At 38.4% G+C, this 23695-nt stretch overlaps 1 protein-coding gene across 1 annotated transcript in view; it reads right to left on the bottom strand.

Moving 5' to 3' along the window:
• XRN2 (5'-3' exoribonuclease 2) overlaps positions 1-23695 on the bottom strand; it is a 50890-nt gene that overhangs the window by 10890 nt on the left and 16305 nt on the right. Inside the window, exons 17-27 of the mRNA XM_072035192.1 lie at positions 21908-22043; positions 18282-18389; positions 18116-18205; positions 17883-17955; positions 14329-14412; positions 13473-13570; positions 13303-13382; positions 11332-11388; positions 8870-8938; positions 8637-8771; positions 7236-7363 (exon numbers count right to left, since the gene is read on the bottom strand). Of these exons, the coding sequence (XP_071891293.1) occupies positions 7236-7363; positions 8637-8771; positions 8870-8938; positions 11332-11388; positions 13303-13382; positions 13473-13570; positions 14329-14412; positions 17883-17955; positions 18116-18205; positions 18282-18389; positions 21908-22043 (1058 nt within the window). The remainder of the gene's footprint in view (positions 1-7235; positions 7364-8636; positions 8772-8869; positions 8939-11331; positions 11389-13302; positions 13383-13472; positions 13571-14328; positions 14413-17882; positions 17956-18115; positions 18206-18281; positions 18390-21907; positions 22044-23695) is intronic.

Genomic DNA, 23695 nt, shown 5'->3' with positions numbered 1-23695 from the left:
TTTCACTAAATCTTTGTTGGTTACTACTGCTGATTTTGACAGAGCCCCTTCATGCTGGCTGGTGACAAGCTCAATATTAATAAAAGGTGACCTTTCTAATATGTTCAAAAAGCTTCAAGTTATAAAAGAAGATGATTTTAATTGCCAGAACTATCATTGATTAATGCTTGGACACTCCACAGGTAACTGTGCTGTCTGGGATGTTTCAAAATGCAAAAACCATGTCTGTTACTGTAAGAACTGAAGATTTAATTTAATATTTACATTTCACAGAAGTATATTCATCACTACACTATATTGAAAAGAAATAGATATGTATATAAACAACCACCACTGCTGTATCATCATGAGGACTCTCCATGCTTGTAAGCAACAAATATTTAATGCTCACAGCATGTGCAAGGTTCCCTCTGATTAGGTTAAATTATTCTATAAGCTAAAAGAACAACCAGAGGATGTAATAACGTGAGCAGTTTCACTTTACTCGTGTTTAAATATACATAATTTTTGATTTATATTTAAAATTTCAAGATATTAGAGATGTATACAGATGAGAGATTAAAGATGCAATTATAAGTTAACTTTGGTAATGATATATAATAATAATCTATTACTGATCTCTCAGATTATATAATTAAACCGAGTTAAATCCTTTTGGGTAAAAAAACTTGGCCAAAGACAGCACCACAGTTATAAGAAACTGCAATGAAAAAGACCACCCACTTCTCAATTGTTTCTTCTACCCAAACTAACTCTTTACAAAGGCGTAGCAGTAACAACATTGCTTTAACAGGACGTGCAATTAAATGGTGGTTGTTCCTCTAAATAAACTGGTCAGCAAACAGGATAAAAGACACAGCTAATCAATAGCTCCCTGGTCAGTTCACAACACTCAAATTGTGCATCAATCAAAAGCTTCAGTTTCAGTGGCACCTTTGATTATCTTCAATGGTGGTTAAGTGTGACCTAATTTTAACAGCTGGTTCCAAAAGTTGTCTGATGGACACACTACGGTGGGACAGTAACACCCTGTTAAACTGCCAATATTCAAGTACACTAAAGCTTTGCAATAATTTGAAAGAAACGGGGAGAAAAATGGATAGAGGAAAATCTGAGCCTCTCTCCTAACTCTGGCTGGATTGTCTGCATGCTTTAATAGTCTGACCTGGACAGAAACCTTTCATGGCAGCACTTGAGAGCGCAGCATATAGATCTTCAATAAGGCCTGCCCGCCTTATTGAAGCAACAGTCTTGTCAGTGGAAATAAATTCTGATCCTAGCAGTACCACTGCTCCTGCCCAGGCTGCCTCCAGCCGGAGCTAATCTCCCTCACCTAGGCCACAGAACAGTCCACAGCTGAGTGGCATGCATCTTCTTTTAAATCTATTATATACATGTATAATATACACGCACACACAGACTGATACGAAGACACAGCCTTAACCTGAAACTTGAACAGAAAGTATATAGTGAAGATAATATCAATAAAGACTTTCCAAAATTGTTACATAGAATTGGAAATTTGGCAGAGCCCATGAGCGTCACTCCCTTCAATCCAAAAATCCAGCAAGACTTTTCATTTCTAATAATTTCACAGTTTTGCAGATACCAGCACCACACAAAAAATATGCAACACAGCAGAACTGAGCTCTGCTAAAAGCATTTTCAGATACAAAAATCTTCCATCTCTTTCTTCCCTATGAGGAAAGACTGAGGGACCTGGGTCTGTTCAGCCTTGAGAAGAGAAGAATGAGAGGGGATCTTATCAATGTTTACAAATACCTTAAGTGTGGGAGAGAGAGGGATTTGGCCAACCTCTTTTCAGTGGTTTGTGGGGACAGGACAAGGAGCAATGGCCACAAAATGGAGCACAGGAAGTTCCACACCAACATGTGAAAGAACTTCTTCACGGTGAGGGTGACGGAGCACTGGGACAGGCTGCCCAGGGAGGCTGTGGAGTCTCCTTCTCTGGAGATATTCAAGGCCCGTCTGGACGCCCACCTGGGCAGCCTGCTCTAGGGAACCTGCTTTGGCAGGGGGGTTGGACCCGATGATCTCTGGAGGTCCCTTCCAACACCTACAGTTCTGTGATTGTGTGATCTGTAGCTTCTAACTACCAGCTCTTCATTTGCAGCCAGCAGGATGACAGTAAAGTTCTGTCTCTGCCAGAGCCTGGCCCAGGAGACCTACAGGTCTGATATTTTCCTCCTCCATACCTTGACACACCATAGTTTTTAAGCTATAGCTTTTTGCACAGATACCTGTGTCACATTGCAATGCAAAGTATCAGTTGACAAAAAAAATGGGAGAAGGGGACTCAGTTCTCTTGTTGCTTGCTGGGAGAAAAGCTACCAGGAGAAACGAAAAAAAAATATTTCATGAAGGTGAGGTTTCCCCCACTTTTCTTTCCTTCCGTGCAGACAGAGCTAGGCAAAGCCCCCTGACAATTACACAGACTAATACAATCTCTCCCTTCCTGACCCTCCCTGGTCAGAGCTTCACATGTAATTGAAATTTATTAACACATTTTCCACTGCAGAGCCAGGGTCAAATAGTGCTCTAGCGAGGAAACCAGTGAGAAGATACTGGTCTTGCCCTGTATGGTGTTTCCCATTCATACGGATCCTTGAATAAGGGCTAGTTAAAAATTTACTTTCACTAAAGTGAAATCACGGAAGTGATTTACATTTAATCACTTTCTTTCCACCTGGAGAAGAAAAGGCCTGACTACCCTCCTATAACCACATGTTTTTGCAGCTTAAGAACAGTTTAAGACAGAGTTTAATGAAATCATTATAAAAACATTGAAAGCCACCTTATTACTGTTCATTTGTATGACTCTGACAGAACAATCTTTGAAGGGGAAAAAGCTTGGAACAGTAAATTGCACTTCAAAAAGGTACAAAATCGGAAGAGAAATGACAATTAATATTTTATTTAGTCTTCAAAACTTAGGCATTTCCTAGAGCTATAAGACCAAATAAACCGCCTTCAGCAGCAGCTCCTCAAGTAACAATTTATCTAATCAGCGTGGCAATCAAAGATGAGATTTTGTGTTTACTGATTGCACTAATCAAAATCACTTTTCAAACACAGCTAATTGACAAGTTTACTGACTGAAATGAAAGTCATAAATCAGATACCTTGTATTGCAGAAACCGAATATGCCATTCATAGAGTACTACCATACTACACTCGACTCCCCAAGTTATCAGCACAGGCAATTATTCATCAACTGAAAATTGGCACATCAAAGTCAAATCAGAGAACAACAGTCAGGAACACCCACAGACGGCTCTTGAAGGAGAGATGGCATTTTGGTTGACCGCATTGCCCTTCTAGATTCTATTTTTTCTTCATCATACATATAAAAGTGTTATATATAAAATGAAAAGTTGTTTTGCATCAGTCTCACAAAATGTGGGCATTTTAACCACGTCAGGTCTAGTTTTTCAGGAATATATAAACGTGCATTTTCAGGAAGCTTCCCAGCCCAATTATTCCATAGCATACAGATGTTCTTTCACACATTCTACTTTCTACACTCTTGCAATGATCTAGCCGATGAACAGCTTTGACACAAGAGATTTCCCCCATTAAGAACATTCTGCTTATTCCTTCCCAATTCCTCATAATTCATTTTTCTAGTTGAAGACGTGCACATTGATAGAGGCATTTGCGCCTGAACTGAAAGGCATGGCTGCAAAGGCAAGAAGATAGCTGTGCTCTCAGATCTAGGAATACCTCCTGGTACTCCTAGACAGAAAACTGTCTGGTTGAAACTGGTGCCAAGGAGAGATAAGGCCTACATGCTTAATTCTGACAACAAATTTCCATCAGAGCAAGCATGCTGTCCACGCAGGCTATTCCTGTTCAAAAAGATGCCACCTACTGAAGCAAGCTTCAGAGGGATGCTGACGTGCTCCCATCTCCACAAATCTGCTTGACACTAAACCCATGACACATTACCTTGTAGGGATGTTTTCATGGTTCCGTTTTCAAAAGCATCCTTCAGTGCAAACATTGGAAAGACTGATCTCAGCAGAAATTCTGGGCTACAACACTTGAAGGTATTTTAACAAGTGCCTTTAAATGGTGTGAGCAGGTCTCATCCTTTACTCAGTAGAAGGACCGTTCACATGCCCGTGGCCACTTGGCACAGCCAGGCCTGGCCCACCCTCCAGGTTGCAGGACGCCCTGCTGGCCTCCTGGGTGAGCTGGTACACCGCCCCTGCTGTCCAACCCGGCCTTGTCCCACTGACCGAGATAGTGGCTGTCCTTGCACCTCAGTGAAACGACAAGACACTGAAAGAAAGATACTCTCCAAATACTAAGTCAAGAACCACTGTAGTTCGTTAATTGTCAAGATTTCACATTGCAGCCAGTTTAAATCAGAAGTTAATTAGGGTTTAAGACTAATCTCCTAGGACAACTTGTTAACATTTATACAGGGGAAAAAAAAACAGCAAAAGTAACTGACAAAACACATTTTCAGTGCGTTACACTCCTTTCCTCAGTTTTGAGATTTCACAGGAAAAACAGTGTGCCAGGAACCAGCTTCTCAACTCTGGAATGAGGAGCCTGGAGCGCGACCGCCTGCCAACCCTGCTTTGTGCAAGAGCCTTTGTACAATGACCATGGGCAGCACCGAACAGGGAGGGCTAACCTGACACCTTTTTTACTGCATGTCCAGGAAAGAAAACAACCTCTGCCTAATGGAAAAAGAAACGCTAAGGAAGAGGCACAATGGGGAAGGGGGAAAAAAAAAGCCTTCCTCTTAGATCTGCCAGGCACACCTGAGAAACAGTAACTGGGGATGCCTGAGACAATCTGAGGATGAGGAAGGGGCAGGAGATGAGGGGAGAAAGAGATGTGTGAAGGAAAGCCTCCAGACAATTTCTGAGGCCAACAGATGGACTGGGATTTCATATTGATCAGCGGATTCAAGCCTCCTCAATTTGTAAGAATGGTGGCACTGGGGCATATTGGTATTTGGAGTGTTTCCTATACAACACAAGGTGCTCATATACCATGAGGATGAGAGCTTTCTAAGTACCTAATTGGCAAAATAAGCTCCATGTATGCAAAGCTCATAAAACTGCTTTGAAATAACTATTTCCCAGAAAGCATGAAGATTCAAGTTTCAGAAGACATGAACAATAGTACAGGTACTCATGGGCTCATGAATACTTTATCTCCCCACAAAACCACACAGACTCTCCTTAGAGAGAAGTACAAAAATATGATGCCTGCCTGGTAATTCTGCCTTCCCATTCCCCACAGTCTTCTTTTAAAATCATATTTCTGTTTGCTCAAAAAAAAAAAAAAAAAACACACTTGTTTTCCTTTAATCAAAGTTAATAGCTCCAGACTCTCCTATTCAATCTGTCTGTCCACTTGAACCAACCTGATTCCTCACACAGGAAAGCTTCTGCATGCCCGGCTCCAGTACACTTCATCTACTTTGGACTCAGACAATAAGTTTAATTCAGAGTGGCCACTGATATTAATTATTTGCTGTTTTATATGCAGTCAAGAAATACAAGTCAACTATAAAAAGTCAGACAGTTTCTTTAAGCAGTGATCTGGTCTCCTATACATGACAAAATGTTGTAGTTCAAACTCGGCTATCTCAGCTGCTGAAGCTTCAAATATTTACATAATTCAACACTGCAAGAATTCAGCTAAAAATGAGAGCTTCTAACTTTAAAGCACCTTTTTAGGCAGTTTAGTGAAGTTTCATCCCGTTTCATTCCCACCATTACAGAAGTGCAGCTCCTGATCACACACAGAGACAGGACTCATTAACAACCCTCCTTCCTGGGTAACTGAAGCTAATTGCCCAAAACAAAAGTAGCAGATGGAAAAAGACAGAGGCACAAACCTTCAAAAGGGACTGGGCAGTTCAGGCACAGAAGGAGAAACTCTCAGATAGATACCACAGTTCTTCTCTCAGAGTCCTATAGCCTTTTCTGAGCAGCCACCACGTATTGTGCACTGATTATTTTCTGTGGCCAGCACCCTCTCTACAGACACAAAGCATCAAAATTCTAAGCTCACCGATGCTGGTGATGTTGAGATTCAGCTACATACTTAATATGCTCAGAATAATGGACACTGAAAATCCCTATTACACTAAATGCAATTTTTCCTATTGTACTCGAATAGTGGGCACAGTATTTTAAGTGGGATCTTGCTTACAGGCACATACTCACGTTTTAGAGTCAGAACAAGTTTAGTACATTTCACTACAGCCATTCCAAAAAAGAAAAGTAATGGAGAAGAGCAACACAAGGTTAATCACTCTGCTTCCCAGTTTCCAAACAGACAAAAGCGCTCAGAACTTTGTATGTACTTCTGGACTCTTCAAAAATAAAACCAACTCATGCAAGATAGACATTAGAAAAAGAGTTGCGTTCATTTCAAATTGTGACTTGACATTTAACTAAGTCTAAACAAAATAATTTTGTGAATTAACTCAAACAACACCTTTCCCCCACCCTCAAACTGATGCCAACTAACAGATAAAGGGAGGAAAAAAGGGTTTTCAAGAACATTTTTTCTGGTGTATTTTCATTATTTTCTAGCACTGCGTTAACGTTGTTACAGGTGAAACTATCTGGTCAGGCTCTGAATAGCAAGGCTAGTCAAAACTAAACAACAAAGTTGAACTGGCATTGATAATGGCACGCTTTTCCTAGTGAACAACATATACTTCGCTGTTTTATTGCAGCAACTTTAAGGAAAAACTATAAAAAATTTAAAATCACTGTTTATAGTGATTTATAGTGACCTAAGCATTGTTTTCTCATAGGAAAGAAGAGGTTTTCCTCTCCTAAAAGCATAAGTTATTTGCTTATGTGGCCAGGGGTGAGGGAGGAAATGGTATTTGCTTTTTGGCAGGATCAATCTCCATAACAAACATCAAATGAAGCAATATAAGACATTTCCAATCCACTGATGTGAAAAGTGTTCAAAATTCAGGACCTCACCATGCAAGGACACCAAATCACTTCGGATATCTGAGTATAACCATTTGAAATTTTTAAAAAAGAAGTGTATAAAAAAGTATTGCCTGAATGTCCATCGACAGAAGAACATCAAAGCAGTCAAAATGTATCTCCTGCAGGACGAAGATGAATTCCTGAATCCACTTATTTGTAACAGTGCAACAGACCAAAATCAAACTGCAATATTTTTCAAACTCGGAAATATATAAAGCAGAACCCACTTACTTGACAACAATTTAGGAATCTGCTGCTGCCCACTCAGAAGTGGTCTGCTGTATGGGCTCCCATAAGCTCCAAGAGGTACAGCATTGGCATACATTCCTGGCATCCCTCTTTCCCTTGGCATTGTATGGCTATTATGCGTAAGAAACGGAAAGAAGAAAGAATAGGATGTTTTTATCAATGCCATCTTACAGCACAGCTGCTACCCAGTCCATTAAATACCCAGCTCTCTCCAATGCATCAGTGGAGACGTACACAAACACGGTGTGATGACTCACTTACAGATAAGGGTCCCAGACACACCACAAACAAAGCACGTGTTTTGTGAACTGGTCCCAGTAAAAACTCTCATAGCAAGCCACAATAAGCAGGAAAAAAAAAACAAAAACAAAAAACAAAAAACAACACTAAAAACATTTTCTACAAATTGTGTAAGTATTCAGTAAAACTGAACTACTATCACATTGCCTGTGAAGTGAGAGCTGACAGAAATTACGGGATCTATAAATGATGGAGCCAACGTTTGCCAGGCCTTTGCTGTTTTTATCCTGTGCAGAACTACACTCTCATTAAGACTTAATGAGATTTTAATTAATGCTTGTAGCGTCTCCACTTTAGAAAACAATTCAATAAGACATCATACATGATCAATAACGTAACTACATTTTTTTTCTCCTTGTAACTGTAACATGGAAGAACTGAAGATTGTTCACAGGCGTAGCCTCCTTTAAAACATTCCCTTTTCTGGCTCTGACAGACATACAGCTCCTTATAGTTCCCAGTAAGGGAAGGACATTTCATTTTATTTGTAATACATAATCTCAGCTCATGCTCTCAGATGCTCCAGAACTATTCTCATAGTATGTGAGAATGCTTTGGAGCAAAGGATGAAAGTTATTTGGACTTTTGGAGAACTAACAACAACTGTGAAAATGCCTTGAAAAATGATGATCAAATACATTGCACCATGCAACATGTGCTTCAAACAAAGGTTTGTAAAAAAAAAAAACAAAAAAAAAACCCCTAATTTTTAAAAGCATGAAAGACATTCCTGTCTTTATAATAATATTAACTAACAGTTTTGTGAAATATCCTTATCATATCTTCTGTACTTCAGGCGAGTATCACCAAACAAGTTAAAAAAACACAACAGGAAATCTAATTAGAAATATTAAGAAAAAACACCCCCAAAATTAAGAAGAATGCACGGTACCACTGCAAAATTATCATCATGTATGATTATTTACACAGAATATAAATATCACATACCAAAGTTTCCAACATGGAGCACCAGCATCTAATCTCTGATTGTTTCCACTCCCTTGCTGTTTTTTTGGTGGGGGTGGTTTGTTTTTAAGAGGGGCAATAAAGGGGTATAGTCAGTAGCCCTGCTGCGAGTCTTACCCTAAAGTTCTAAATGCTGACTGGTCCAAGTGGACTGGCTTTCTATCTCGATTAAAACCAAGCTGCGGTCTCCAAGGTCTGCCATCATTGTTATTTTTTTCCCAGTCTCCTGGCTTCAGAACTGGAGGAGGTTTCCTGAACATTAAAAATAGTTCCGTAAGTAGTTATTACAGCAAATGCTCAGATTAATGAAATAAAATTGAATTATATGAAATCTGACAACTGATACTTACTTTGCACCAGGTAGCACTGTAGCCTTAAAAACAAAGTCTTCATCAAACTGTGGATCTTTGAAAGAGATGCTACACAAAAATAATTGAAGATTAGGTTTACTTGATAATCAAGACAAGCAAGATGAAAAAGTAATCACTGATCTATCAAGTGATGCACGCAATAGATAAGGTTAAGATGCAAGAACCCATGACTTAAACTGTAAAAATGCATTTATTATACATGGATACATTGACTATATCCATCTAATGGAGTTGGATATCTCCATTATCTTGCACAGGGTGACCTTTTTCCTCCTCTGTATCAACAGTCCATCCAAAAGAAAGTTTAATGCTTAGTCAACAATCCCATGTTTTGGACTGTTTTGGTACTAAGTCCCATGCTTAGAGAACAGTCCAGAGACAGGAAGGGTATGAGCTTGCTGTGCAGTCTAGTCAAAAATGTACAAAACTTGGAAGTGGAATTTCCTGTAACAGGGAGTTTTTATCCCAAAAGGCAGCTTTGCAGTTGCATGTAGTTCCAGTAGAGAGAGGTACACATATTTTCAGTGACATCTCACAGACCCTGTATTTTGAGCTGTCTAGTGTTACACTAACTACTAATAGAGCAACTAGCGTCTGAAAGCTCAATTTCTGCTGGTAAAATGCACTTTATAGCACTTTGGGTTTGCTTTAGGTAAATTCATCCACACTGCTAGCAATTCCAGTATGAGCACCCATGCCTCAGGAAGGCCCCACCAGCTACTAGGAACCAGTCTGAAGAACCATTTGATAGAAGAATGTCTGGGATACCAAGAAAGACAAAAACCAAACCACTAAGCAGAATAATTTAATTCCTCCAGCAGAAATAATTTTTTTTTTTTTATTTTTTTCCAGCACAAAGAATGAATTAGACTCCAAGGAAAGAGAATAATGGTGCCTTGGAAAATTCAACCAAAGGAACTGAAGAGCAGAAGCAATAACCACCCATACTATCTCAAAAGACAGGAAGAAAACTCTGTAACAAAGGAATGGACAAAAGCATAAAACAATTCAAACCTCCTGACAGTGGCAGATAGAAAGCTAAAAACTACCTTTACCTCAAAGTAACTAAATTCCCATTTCAGAACATCATTTCAACAATACCCTGACAATCCACAACTTAACATTTCTTATGGCGTGTAAATAGTTGTACTAGTAGAAACAAGTTTTGTCTCCTCAGAGACAAAGCATGCAAACAGATCACAAGTGATTTTCAGTGTCCTAAGTATCCTATATGACATTAAGACATGAAAGGCTATAGGCTTAAGCCTTAGATACTTATTAAACTGTGTCAAATTAAGTAACAATGACATACAGGAATTTGTTGTCAAGTGCAAGAATAACTCAATTCTTTGGTGACCACAGGCCAAGTCAGCATTATTCATACTATATAAAACAATGAGGAGGCAAAAAAAAAAAAAGAAGCATTGCTAGGGGTGAAGCTTTTGTCTTGGAACTCCTTTCTCTGCAGTCACCTTTACCACATCCAAATTATTTAACCTAACAGATTAGGAACCAACTCTTAAAGGAACCAGCAGGTACTACCAGCCTCCTGCACCAGAATGATGGAGAACAGCCAACACTTGAGGGGCTGAAATTAGTAGGTGGGTTCGTCATGAGAGGCCCAATGTGTGGGTGGACAAGTCTCAGTGATCAGGAGAACCTCTCCATTAACCAAGAGTTCTAAGACATGGAGCTGAAGAAAACAAGTCTCCAGAAGAGAGAAGGCATTCAAATAAACAAATAAAACAAATCTTAGCAATGGAAACAGTTTCTATAGAGATCTTTGCCATTCACCTCTTACGGGGCTGGAAACCCAGCCGTTCACAGAGAGAAAAAGGAAGAAACTCCTCACTGCTCACTCTTCTTTAAAACACAAAGCTTATATTCTCAGACATCCTCTGGGAATTGTTAGGAATGAAAATGGACAAAAAATCAAGAAGCACAAATCAAGAGCTGAAGGGCTCTTGATTGAAAAAAATCAATACCCAATTCTGTTTCAGAGACCTGGTCTTAAGAAAGTTTGGTTTTCTTTAATTTAAAAGGCATGATAGAGAATACAGAGTTCTGTAGGTGTTGCTCTCTGCTTGCCAACGATACAAAAGTCATGACAGAGAGCAACTAAAAAAGCAACAGCAGGCACGATGAGGTCCTTCTGAAGGGATGAAAAATACCGGGTTTGATGGACCAAGAAACAACCATTTTGGATACCCCTGCAGGACACACCAGCACATACTCTGCTTAACTGCTGTAACTCAAGCCCACTATGTTACAATGTTTTAGATTCAATTTTCACAGAAAGAAAGAAATATTTAAAACAAAAAAAATCATTTTAGTTAAGAGACTGATTCTGCAACAAATTCAAAAATACAAAACAACATAGTAAACCAAATTTTGTTACTGCATTTAGTACAACATTGTATTAAAACCCAGCATTTACTTACCTGACTGCAGAATTTTGTGTAAGATCACGCAGCATTGGAACAGGAGACTCCACGGTCCTGGTAAAGAAAAAAAGCTCTGTTAAAACATCTAACATCATCATCATTTAGCATATCGTTAGGAAATAAGAGGAGCTCCTCTTTCTCTGTTGCTACCACTCAAATTACTCTGTCAACTAAACCTACAACAAGTAAAAGGATTTCAAAAATACATAATCTTTTATATAAATCAAATAGTTCTTAAGCAACAGAGTTACTGAACTCTTATTTCCTAACGATATCACTTTTGCAGCTGATCCTGCATTTGCATTCTCTAACATCTAATAGTGGTTTCACACACCTCCTGCTGCCCAGCTGTCTGTTTACAAGTTAGAACTACCTTGCATCTTGGAAACCTCTCCATATCACTGAGGTTGGATTATAACAAGCCAACAAGTTCTACGAGGGCAGGAGAAGACAAGAGTGACAGACATACAGACACCTTGTGGATACAAACTGACTTCCCCGGGAAAAAAAGGCTTTGAAGGAAAAAATATTTTTAGCAGCTGTTTTACACAGCACTTGAAGAGATTACTTTCTAACTGAAATTCAACAGGCTGAGATGCAGATGCTTTTTAACCATTTCCTTCAGAACTTGTATCTTCACATCAAGCAGACAAACTATATGCTAAAAAAAATTAACCTCATCAGTCAGGAGCTAGATGCCTCCAGTTCATGCCACTATGCACAACTGTCACACACCCATATTATACACAGGTCACAAACAGCACACGTTGATTGAATTTAATCCAAACCTTTTTAGCAAAGCTAGAGATATTTTGAAGTGTTGACATAAATGCTTCTTCATCTTCACAGAATTCCTAGCAAACAGTACCTCTCTAGGTAAAAATAGATATCCATTGCTCATACCTTATACAGGGAAGACAATGCCATAAGAATTTTCTTTTTTCCTGCATTACTATTCCCTCCAAGAACTGCTCTGACTTGCTCATACCCTTCACAAGCCATGACAAGAATATAGGAATGTATATTAGTGAGTGTGACCTATGATACATTATCTGTCCAACAAAATCAGAGTATTTGTGCATTTAATGCAAATGAGTTACTGAACACCTGCTTATGCCTCTAAGGAAAGTTAGAAAAATGAATGCATTTCCAACAACATGAAGATTACACCGATGATTTCTCAAACTTATGTTGAAGGGGGGGGTGGGGGGGGAAGAGCATTTTGTACATGTAGCTGGTAAGGTACCTTCCTGAATTTAGCACTGTACCCTAAATGGAAAATGGCAAAATACATCTCCATCTGTATTTTTCTTTAATGAAATTAAGATTAGCATATAAAAAGCTTTTTTTTTTTTTTTTTAAAAAAAAAAAAGAAAGAAAAAGAAAAAAGAAATCAGCATGCCCTAGTGGAAGTTTTATCAGTCTATTAAATTAGCATTCATAAAATAGCACAGAGACCAAAACAACATGATGTTACAGAGGAAAGCCACTGATCACTATAGCTTTTAGGATATGATCCCTGATTACCTATTAAAGTTCATCAAACAGTAATAAATACATAAATGAAGCAACAACAACAATCAGTCTTCAAAAGATGAAATTACAAATTAAAAAAATACCTGCAATTATAAACACACAAAGTGCTTTACAGATTTCCGATGCTGTTTTAAAAGACTATTTCTGTGATAATAAAATGGGATAAAATAGGCTTGTAGAATAAGAGTTCTTACTTTTTTTTTTTAATTATATACTAACTATAGTACATATCTATTTAAAGTCCTAGCAGAAAGCACTTTTAGCCTTACAACTAAATGCACTGCCTTGCCAGAAGTTTTAGGTTTCTCATTGTGAGCAGAGGTTTTCAGTTGATGTTTTTTTGTTTGTTTCTTTGTTTTTAATTTAAATACAGATGTAACTGAAGAAAGTATCCTTTAGCATCACACATCCCATGCTGAAAGCTATACTCACTGATCTGGAAGAACAGCATTTTCATTCAGTGTAAGCTTTCCCTGGATTCCATGACACAACTCTGGCGGTATATCCACTGGCTATGGAAGAAATAATTTTTCAGCTGAAGCTCATTATGAGAACTCCACCCTCACCACTTCCACAATCCCTTTACAACAAACATAACATACCTCTGTATTTTTGGACTTGTACTGTTCTACAATAAAGTCACAAAGTGGATGGTGTTTTCCAACAAAGAGAACATCACCACCAAGGCTATTTCTTCTGTCTAAAAAAGATGAAGAGAATGAGGTAAGAGTTCAGAGGAAAGGAGGAGGTAAGGAATACAGCATACCAGTACATCATTCTGGTGAGACCTCTACCAGTTCTGCTCCACAGGAAAGCTTCATTGTGATTTATGAGAAAGTTTTGAAAATTCTTATCATGTCTGTGCCTAAAACAGGAGGCCTCTGGTCACACAGACTAGTAGTAGACAGGAAAACAATAAGAATATTGTGCTCAGTGGAAGGAATTTTGAATTCAGAACAAAGACATCGGCTGAAAAAAAAATATATACAACTCCAAAGACCACTTTACCTACAAGAACCAGCTATCATTTTGTCATAATGCAGAAAGTGAAGCCCAAATTTGTCTGTATAAGTAGAACATCAAGCTTCGCATACTGTAACTGGACACAGCCATCCCGCTAAATGACTAAATTTGAAAACCAAGTTTATTCTTTTGATTCCAACATACTAATCTAACAATTACTTTGACTACACTGGTAGAAACTTTTCATATGATTAAGCTGCCATCTAATTTTCAGGTTAGATCTCATGCAAGTCTACTTCATTAAAATAAAAGCAAGTGAAAGTAAAAATAAACCCATCACAGAGCATTCTAATTACCAACACCATCCATAGAGAAGTGGATATAGCTTGCATAATTCAATTCTTGCTCATTTAGGGTTTAAAGGTACGTGAAACAGTAGCAAGAACAAGTTCTAGTGAATACACCACAGTCACAACAACATATCACAATTCTTACTTTCTTCGGGAGTGAGGTCAGGGTAGACTTCTTCCAGGGCAGCTCTAAGGCGTCGCTCATCAACAAACGGCAATAATGCAACACCTGTGAAACCAAACCATTATTTTTCATGCTTGCTGAAATTGAATTATTCATCTCAGAGACATTCTAAGGGAAAAGCATCCAAAAAAACAAACAAACCACAAACAACCTACCCAGAGAAGTAACCACCCCTCATCCCCAATCTAAAACATCTAGCAGTAGAACAACAGACAAAATACTATCCTCCTTTTCGAGTGGAAAAAGTCAAGACATCACAAAAATCACTTAACTTGTGACACCATCTCATTGAAAGTTATCTTTGCTACACACTGTTCAGAAGAATAAATATCATATGTGGTCCTCCATAACAGATCAAGCTATATTAGACTAAATGAACTGGAGTGTTCTCATTCTGGGATGAAAAGGGAAAATAGGAGAGAAAGAATAGCACAGGAAGTTGGGAAAGCATGACTGTCACAGGATTTAGCTTTGGCTACCACCGTTTGAAACCATCTAGGCTACTTACACAGTGCAATACTCTGTGCGATTCACCATTCTGCAGACTACTGCTGCTTTAAACCACCCAGAATACCAAGTTCTCAAAATGACGACTGATTGGCAAAAGTTTGAAATAGACAGCTCAGACATCGCAACTTAACAAGACATTGTAATAAATCACAAAGAAAAGATTTTGAACTGCTGTATTCTGAGCTGCTATGGCTTCAGGAAGGATAAGCAGGAGCTCTTAAAAGGGTAGCGCTGAAAAGATATGACAGAGAGCCCTAATAAATTCTTTACCCAACAAAGAACTGTCACATCAGCACAGAAAAAAAGAAACAGCCTAAATTCTCAGTTTGTGACCCCACAAGCTGTTTAGGAGAAACAAACAAACCCACCCAATGTGATTCAGCAGTAATACAGGTTGGAAGGGGATGCTTATATCTGAGCATCCCTCTTTTCCTCCTCCTCCCTCTCCACAGTCCGGGCCAGACACTCAAGAAGTATCCACTACCCATACCTGCTACATTTAGGAGTAAGATGAGCTCATTAGGACAGTCACTATTTATCTCATTTGCTACTCTCCTGAAATAATTCAATGCTACTTTGTTCAATTTGTTAGGAGACAATAATGGGAAGAAATCACATGAAGTTCAGCCATGAGGTGACACGTTATATTATCCATTAGGGACTATTCATACCAGCTACTAGTTTAACTCTGAAATAACATGGATGCTCCTCTCAGGATCACAATTCCTTGCTAAGCAGCACATCTCACATTTCTATGAGCCCACTCTTAATCACATTTGATGAAACTGGAGAGTAGCCTTCCCTGGTGTGCTCCAGTATACTTCTTCTATTATCAATGCTGAAAAAGCACTAAGAAATTTACTACAAAAGTTCTGTGAAGACTTCATTCTGTTATCCTTATTAAAGGTAGGAATTTGCAGTCATTATTTTAGTTTTTTACTTTATTTCCCTTACCATAAACACTAGAGCTTTATCCGACCAAGATGACAGCAAAGGTTTCCTACTGATAACATTCACAGTCTCCTATTTGCATCTAGTAACAGTTCTACCAGCAGGCAGACCTCAGAGACCTTTGTCATTAAACTCCGCTACATAACATTCACAGAGACTCTGAACTTCCACAGGCGTGGATTCCTTATCTACAACTTGGTCTGCCTGCACCACTTTTGTTTTACAAGTTTGGTCTTCACACGGCTTTATTAAAACTTATACTATTATCCTGGAGAAGGTGGAAGAAGGAAGGGGTGTAACCAAAAACTTGGCTTTTAAATGTAATGACACATTACGTTTAAGTTTGTTACCTCTCTTACAAAAGCAAGTTGGAAGAAACCATGAAAAAGCATTAAATAAGTCAGTACTTAGACTGACAGAACGTGTCAGAATATTATTTAGCTTACTGTGGAGCAAGGCGCAGAGCCGTACAGACTTCTGTTGCCAACCACACCAAGCAAGAACGCTGCACTGCTCTTCATTATCACCCAGTTCAGAAGGATAACCTCCACACTGACTGACTACTGCTTTATCAAAGACAGCACCGGACCACAGCCACGTTCAAGTTTCAGCTGGAACATAACTACTACTGAGGGGAAACAGCAATAAGCCTACCCTAGAAAACACTTTAGTTTCACCTTCACAACCCACTGGCAGAATGACAACAAAATGGGAAGCGTTCTTAACCCCAGAGATTACAAAAAGGATCAATGGTGAGCTTTTAGAAGCATAATCACAACTCTAAAAGGAAGATCGTCAAACATTTCATCAAAAGCACTAGAAAATATTTAACCAAGATACTTCCAGCTTGGACAATATTTCTTGTTTCACAACTGCCACTTAAACATGAAAATTCCAGATGCCAATCTAGAAAAAGTTTATAATGCAATTAAGCATTAAATTAATCAAAAGTAACATCACAGATTACCAAAAGCTACTGGAAGCTATCTAAAACGTTACTGCTTTAAACTGTAAATTTGATAACCAGACATAAGGATTGAGGAAAGTTGCCAGAACTACACCTGGGGGAAGGGCTTCAAGTTACAGAGGGAAAACCTGCTAAGCAACACACATCTCTTAATACCTAGGTGTATTCTCTTTGGTTTTGGAACACTATCACGAATAAGGCACTAGTGTATCTGACTGCTATTTCAAGGCAGAAGAGGATTTGGGAGAGGAGGAACCACAGAATCACAGATGTTGGCCAGAACCTCTGGAGATCATCCAGTCCAACCCCCCCTGCTCGAGTATGGTCGCAGGGGGCCCAGAGTAGGTTGCCAAAGACCATGTCCGGTTGGATTTGGATTATCTCCAAGGATGGAGATTCCACAACTTCTCTAGGCAGCACGTTCCAGTGTTTGAAGTCCTCAAGTGTGTTTTAATATGTTCAGATAGAATTTTGTGTGTTTCAGTTTGTGCCCAAATCATTATTTATACACCTAATGGAGATGTAACACTATTGGCTGCATACCAGGTAGAAAATTTGGCAGCTCATTAAAACTAATATTCTCTAAAAGAAGAGACCACATTAAATACAGTATCTATTTTTTCATTCTTTGTATGTATTCAAATACTTCCATATTCCCCACAGCATTTTTCACAAGGTACTAATGAGCCACTGATTGAACAGAATAAAATCCATTAATTAAATGCAAAGGAGACAAGAGACAATTACATAGTAAGGCTGATAAAAATAGAAAAATGATTAATCTAGTTCAGGACAAATTAACAAATCTAGAATGACTGCTAAAATTACTACTAATCATTGCCAATCCTAAATCATAATTTGTTCTTCACACAAATTTCTTTTTAAAAATAAGCCTGCTGCAAAATACATCTCCCCCACACCAAGTAACACAAGTTACCTTTGCTACTTTGTGTGTCATTATCTCACTAGGATGATTTTCCATTTTTTTCTTTTTCTTTTTTTTTTTTTTTTTTCTTTTTTTAAAACATAGATTCCTAAGACTAAGGTCAGCACACTGTAGTTCAAAAGAAGCAACTTGAAATTTTACCTTGCCAAGCATATTTTTTCCCATTCAAGTCAATAGCAAAATCTTCAGGGTAGAAGTCAATTATGCTTGATTCCTGTATATGAGAAAAACAAACAAAAAAATCATTAAAACCAATTATGAAATTGGCTCAGAATACTATGAAGCTTCGCTATGTAGCTGTACTTAGTTTTGTGTTAGCTGACCCTTTGCTAAGGAGGATGCCTTACAGAGAGAAATACACTAAGGATTCTTACCGGATCTGTCATGAGCTTCCTCCAACTTGGTGGCAGAAAGTTTCCACTTGCAGCTGGAAATACTCCCATAAGTTGTTCAAGAGGCTTGAACTGTTGAAAGTAATCAGGTTGATGAAGGACATTCCTAATGAGTTGTTAAATCATAAATAAATAAACAATGCCCTACCGGCTTTGAGCCCTTCTCAAAATCCGAGGGCATGTCTGCAATACCATCAAAGTCAGAAGCAAATGGAGCATAGTGAAAAGGGTAATACCAGTTCCAGGAGGCACAGCCCTAGGACAGCAAAACAAGACAAGCAAAATCAGGCAAATCAAAAGTGCAAAAGGAAAAAAAAAAATCATGTAGCCCAGTAACTAAAGTTGACAAAATTTAACCCAGCGTCAACTGGGAGAAAGAGGAGTCCCCATTGTTAGAAAAGAAAGAGCTCTTGCCTCTAAAGGTACTCTGGACTTCAGGTTGGGGCTTAACTTTTCATAGCCAGATTAGAGCGAGTGAGATCACTGGACAGTGAATGGAGACCTCAGGCATTTCCTCAGCAGCACAGAACAGCAGATTGACTTCTCTGCCAAAGTACTCTTGCTATGTGCTAGGTTTGAGTCACTAAGGGAGACAGCCAAAGAGACAGACCTAGCACCATAACAACACAAAACACCTTACAGAAGGTTCTTAACCTTAACTTCAGGACACTGTAACGTACTTCACGCTTTTTTCTTCCCCCTCTAGAAAAAAACATGCACACACACGCACAAGAAATCCAATAAAATCAAACAAGTGTCTTGCAAAGAGCAGGAAAACACAGTCTATCCATACAGTTAACCAGCCCCTGGGGTTAAGTCAAGGAGCTTACAGCAACTGGACATATTTTCAAATTGTGTAGAGCTGCTGGCACATCTCAGAACATGGAAACGCAGAGCAGGAATTCTCAAGTTCTCCACAACTATATAAACAGTAGAATTGTGCAACTCAGAAAGCCATTACAGTGGTCTCAACAGGAATAGAGGTACTTTTCTGGCAGCACAGAACTTGCACTGCCATTTTTCAAAGCTATATCCTACTGCTAACTTGGGAATATGAGGGACCAGAGAAACCTGACATTCACACGATGTAGAGTGCATTCCATCTGAACAGCATTAGTTGCAGGTTGGAAAGTATTGTTTTAAACTGATACTCTTCTATTCAGTAAAAGCACTAACAAGCACTTGAGGTAATATTTTGCTTTTCCCTCTCACTCTTTCGTCTTGAATACTGGTAAATATAAAGTGCATTCACTTCAAAGTCGTAAAATAATCCTCAAAAAGAAGAAAAAAAAATCAGCTCAAACACATCGGAACACAACACACTTTAAAGGAAATGTGGCTCTACAAGGTCTAAGTCAAGTTTTCACCTTTTCAGCTAGCTATCTTAGCAGGAGCACTTGAAACAATGCCTACTATTTTGACTTCCAATTCTGAATAAGTAAATGTCAATGAGGCTCCTCCAGTGATGTTTTTGGTATAAACCTACAGCAACTTTAATATCAGATACAATTCCTCAGGTGATTTCAGTCTGTTTCAGAAGCCAGGTGGATATGGGCTTTTTGTTAATCTTTTTCCCCTGAAACAGATGTTTCTACTAGTGGTGCATGTTCTATGTTATTAGCTTTTTATAGGAGTAGAAATGCACATAACATTCTTTCAGATGTTTTATGGACAATGAACAGTGGATACTGGAAGCAATTTGTACCACAGCAAACAAAAACAAAAATCAAGCAAACCTGTTTTGACATTCCCCCAGTCCAACAGTTTGCTAATCTAACTTCCATAGGGGCCAAAAGTGATTTGCCTGCTGCTCCATATTGATACAACTGACTGCCCACCTGTAGCAGGTTGTACAATCTTGCCTACACATAGCTCTGTTAAGCAAGTATAGCTAGCACATGCAAGCATTTCATTGCTACACTGTTTTAAGTCAGCAATGTATTATTTTTTTTAACAAGGTCTAGAGAGATTTGTCTTCTTTTAGAGTAATCTGAATACAAAACAAAGCAGTAAAAATAAAGTCTTAAACATTTGTGTATGTTCAAGTTTTCCTTTGGAACTTTACTCAACCAGAAATACTTCTATACAGCCACTTTTCCTTGAGATCTTATTTGCACTCCTCCTCAATTTTCTTGAGAGCACTGTGGTCCTGCATGAAACCTGAAGTTATCAACCTCACTGATTTATTTTTTTTTGCAGCTATAATAATCTATCCTTGTGTGTATCAGTTACTTCCATCTACAAACTCCGGAGAACAAGGAGTCACCCACATACATCTCATTAACTACATGGGTTTTATATGTTAAACTAGGGAACACTGCATAGGGACTTGCTTGTATTGTTTTAAGTTTGGGTATCTGTCAGTTTATCAGCTCCTGTATTTAAAGCATTGTGGCATTTAAAAACACAAGTCTCTCAATAGTACCAAGGTTTGAACAGTTATAAAAACACACCATGATATTTACACTAGGCTGTGGCATGCTCAACACAGAGCAATGACTGTATATCACACTCATTTGAATAAAAGAACCTGAATTTTTACAAAGCTCAAATGAATGTAAATATTTTGATCTCATAAGTATTTTCTCACGAACATCTACTCACAAATTCTTTTATAATCCACACTGTCTTCTGCAGTTTTTTGTTTGTTTGTTTCCTTTTTAACCACTGCAATACTGAAGGTTGCACTCACAGCTTTCCAGCAGACATCTATAGCTAATCTATTTACACAACTCAGACACACGGGCACGTATAGAGTTCTAGGAATACATCTTGCCACAATTAACAGGAACAAAGTAAGCTTTCAGCAGACCTTAACTGCATGCAGGATCATGGGAATTTCTGCATGTCAAGGTGGCCACTAACTCTGGGTGACCTTTTTCCTCTGCCAGAGGAGCTACTCAAGGATGTGCACAGCTAAATTCAGCTCTCCTGCAGATCAGCTGCAACAAACTTGCAAGCCTTAAACTCTATTGTTTTCATCCACCACAACATGCAAGTCAGAGCCCTAACTGATAAATACAGCAGAAGAGAAAAGAATGCCCCCTTTTTTGTTCCAAGGGAAGGAAAAAATCATATTATAAAAAACTATGTTTTTTTGCATCCATGTGAGATATTTGCCCTGCCTGTACTTTAAGTCAGACAGGTATGAGCTGCCTACGAGAAGCGTGCACTTTTGTCTGCATGGCACTGCATTCACACTACATACCATGTTGAGACAGATAAACTTCATTTGCTGGCACATTCTATTCCCAGGTCACACACAAAATATAACTTACTTTGTTCGCAGAGCACGAAACTAGTTATTAACCATCAGTGCAACAAACGCCAATACGCCTAACTAATCTCCTGCCAATCTGACATCTCAATTATCAAAAGATTTAAATCAGATACAGATTACTTCAATCACAAAGCACTTCATGGAACATCATTACAATCTATGGAGAAGACCATGACTCTGTTCCTTCAAAATTCTTACTAGGATTTCACAGGCATTGTCCTTTGTTTGCTCATTGTCATTGCGATTTCACCAGCCATGTATTGCAAAGAAAAAACATGCATCAGTTCTTAATAAACTAAGAAATACTGTTACTGTACGATAGAAACAAAAACTGCATTCAAATTTCAAGTGTCAAATAGAATGGGAATGCATTTATATCTTCAGAAAATGATTGCTTTGTGAAAATAAGCAATAAAAAGTTATTATTTCCTGAAAAGAGGAAGGTTGCAGACACAAAAGGAAACTAAAGTTCCAGGGAAGAAATTCTTAAGTACCTGATAATAGTATCTGAGAACCCAGCAAAGCCCTTCAACATAGGACTGTACAACTTTACGACGAAATTTCTCATCAGATGCATCAACATCAAATTTGTTTTTATAGTAGCGTTGCTTCCAACCAGTTTCCCACAACCTGTGTAATAAATATAAATAGATGTCAATACATGTTAATATATGTCAATTAACATTTCTAAATTAAAGTTTAAAGCAAAATAACTCTCTACTTTAATCCCACTTTTATACCAATACTGATTTAAATGAAAGCATGAAAACTGATACTCAACAGCAAGATAATAGAATCCGATGGCCAACATACAGAAAATCCACAGAAATTTTGAAGCTATCATCCTGACAAATACATCCTCAAAGTCCTAGTTAGAAGCAGAGTACATTTTCGAAACGAGGGTGCTACTGTCAAGATTCTTCAAATTCTTCAGTCTATTATTCCTAGTCCATAATTTCATCTTCCTTATCAGGAATCTACTACCAAAATTCATATTTGAGTTTTGCTCTTCAACTCTTCCGTTAGAAACAAAAACACTCTTCTTCTTCCTTATCTAAGGTGGTTTAATCTCCTGTAGCCACACTAACCTCTATTCTTACTACTCTTCCCAAGCAAAAGAGGGCCAGTAACCAAATTATTATTTTGTTAATAATAATCACCAACTTTTCTATTACTTTTCACACAAGCTATGACTACCAGCAGAATTATCTGCAACTCAGGAACCCGGTGCTTGCTGTCTTGCACTAGATGTGTTCCTTTTAACAGAGGGATTTTCAATCTTTCATGCCAGAGGGGGATACTGGAGTCAGAAACGCAGTCTCAGACACTATTTATCACACTTCACACAGCTCCCCCTTATGTCTACTTAGGGATGGGGCAGGGAAAACAACCGCATGCTCATCACTGACAAGCATTTGAATCCCTCATCAGTTCTAACGCAACATAACGCCACACTTCAAGAAAAAAGTATACTATGAAAAGTAATGATAATATATACCCGAGGCTCCTCTAGGAGAAAAAAAAAAAAAAAAAGAGCAGGGGGAATGCATGTCATGGGCAGCAGCAGGCATCACCGCTTGCAGACTACAAAGCTTTTCTTCCTAGGACACCTATCAGCTCACTACAACTACCGTGTTCCTGATTGTTTGTGAGATGATGTAAATTTTAAGAACTGTGCCACAGGTAAGAAGCTATTAACATGCACATAAAACATCCATTTGTTAGCTTTAACAGACACAGAAATCTTGGGGGAAATTCTGGCTCAGTTTAGAAACTGCTATCTACAAAGCCAGTTTTAAATAACAGATTAAGCTCTACTTAAAGTTTGGTTCAACCATGATGTCATGCTTCAAAAACTGGCCTTCCTCACAAAGCTATCTTTTTTTTTTTTTTCTTGTGGTGCATGCATTTTATACACGCATCTCAACCTGCACGTGAATTTCGGTATTTAAGTGAACTATAATAAAGCAAGTTACAAACTGGTTAAATCGGATAATGCCCTAATAATGGTTTTCATTTTTATGTATAATCTTTTTCTCAGCAATTCAAAATTTGTCATTATTGCACCTTTAATTTTGAGTTGACCTGTCAGGTTACATGTGTCCTACAGATTCTGTATGTAATTCAGACAGGTCAGCTCAAACTTAGGCATGACAGTCTCATAGCACAGTAGATATAGTATATGAAGCCTTTAAAAGTGAACAAAGGTTGCTTTAAACTTATTTAAAAAACAAACCAACCAAACAAAAAACACCAGCCCAAGATGCCGATCTGTTTTGCAG

The sequence above is a fragment of the Anas platyrhynchos genome, chromosome 3 (genome assembly GCF_047663525.1).
Source record: "Anas platyrhynchos isolate ZD024472 breed Pekin duck chromosome 3, IASCAAS_PekinDuck_T2T, whole genome shotgun sequence".
Classification (NCBI taxonomy): Eukaryota; Metazoa; Chordata; class Aves; order Anseriformes; family Anatidae; genus Anas; species Anas platyrhynchos.
This window is presented reverse-complemented; position numbering and strand designations above follow the sequence as displayed.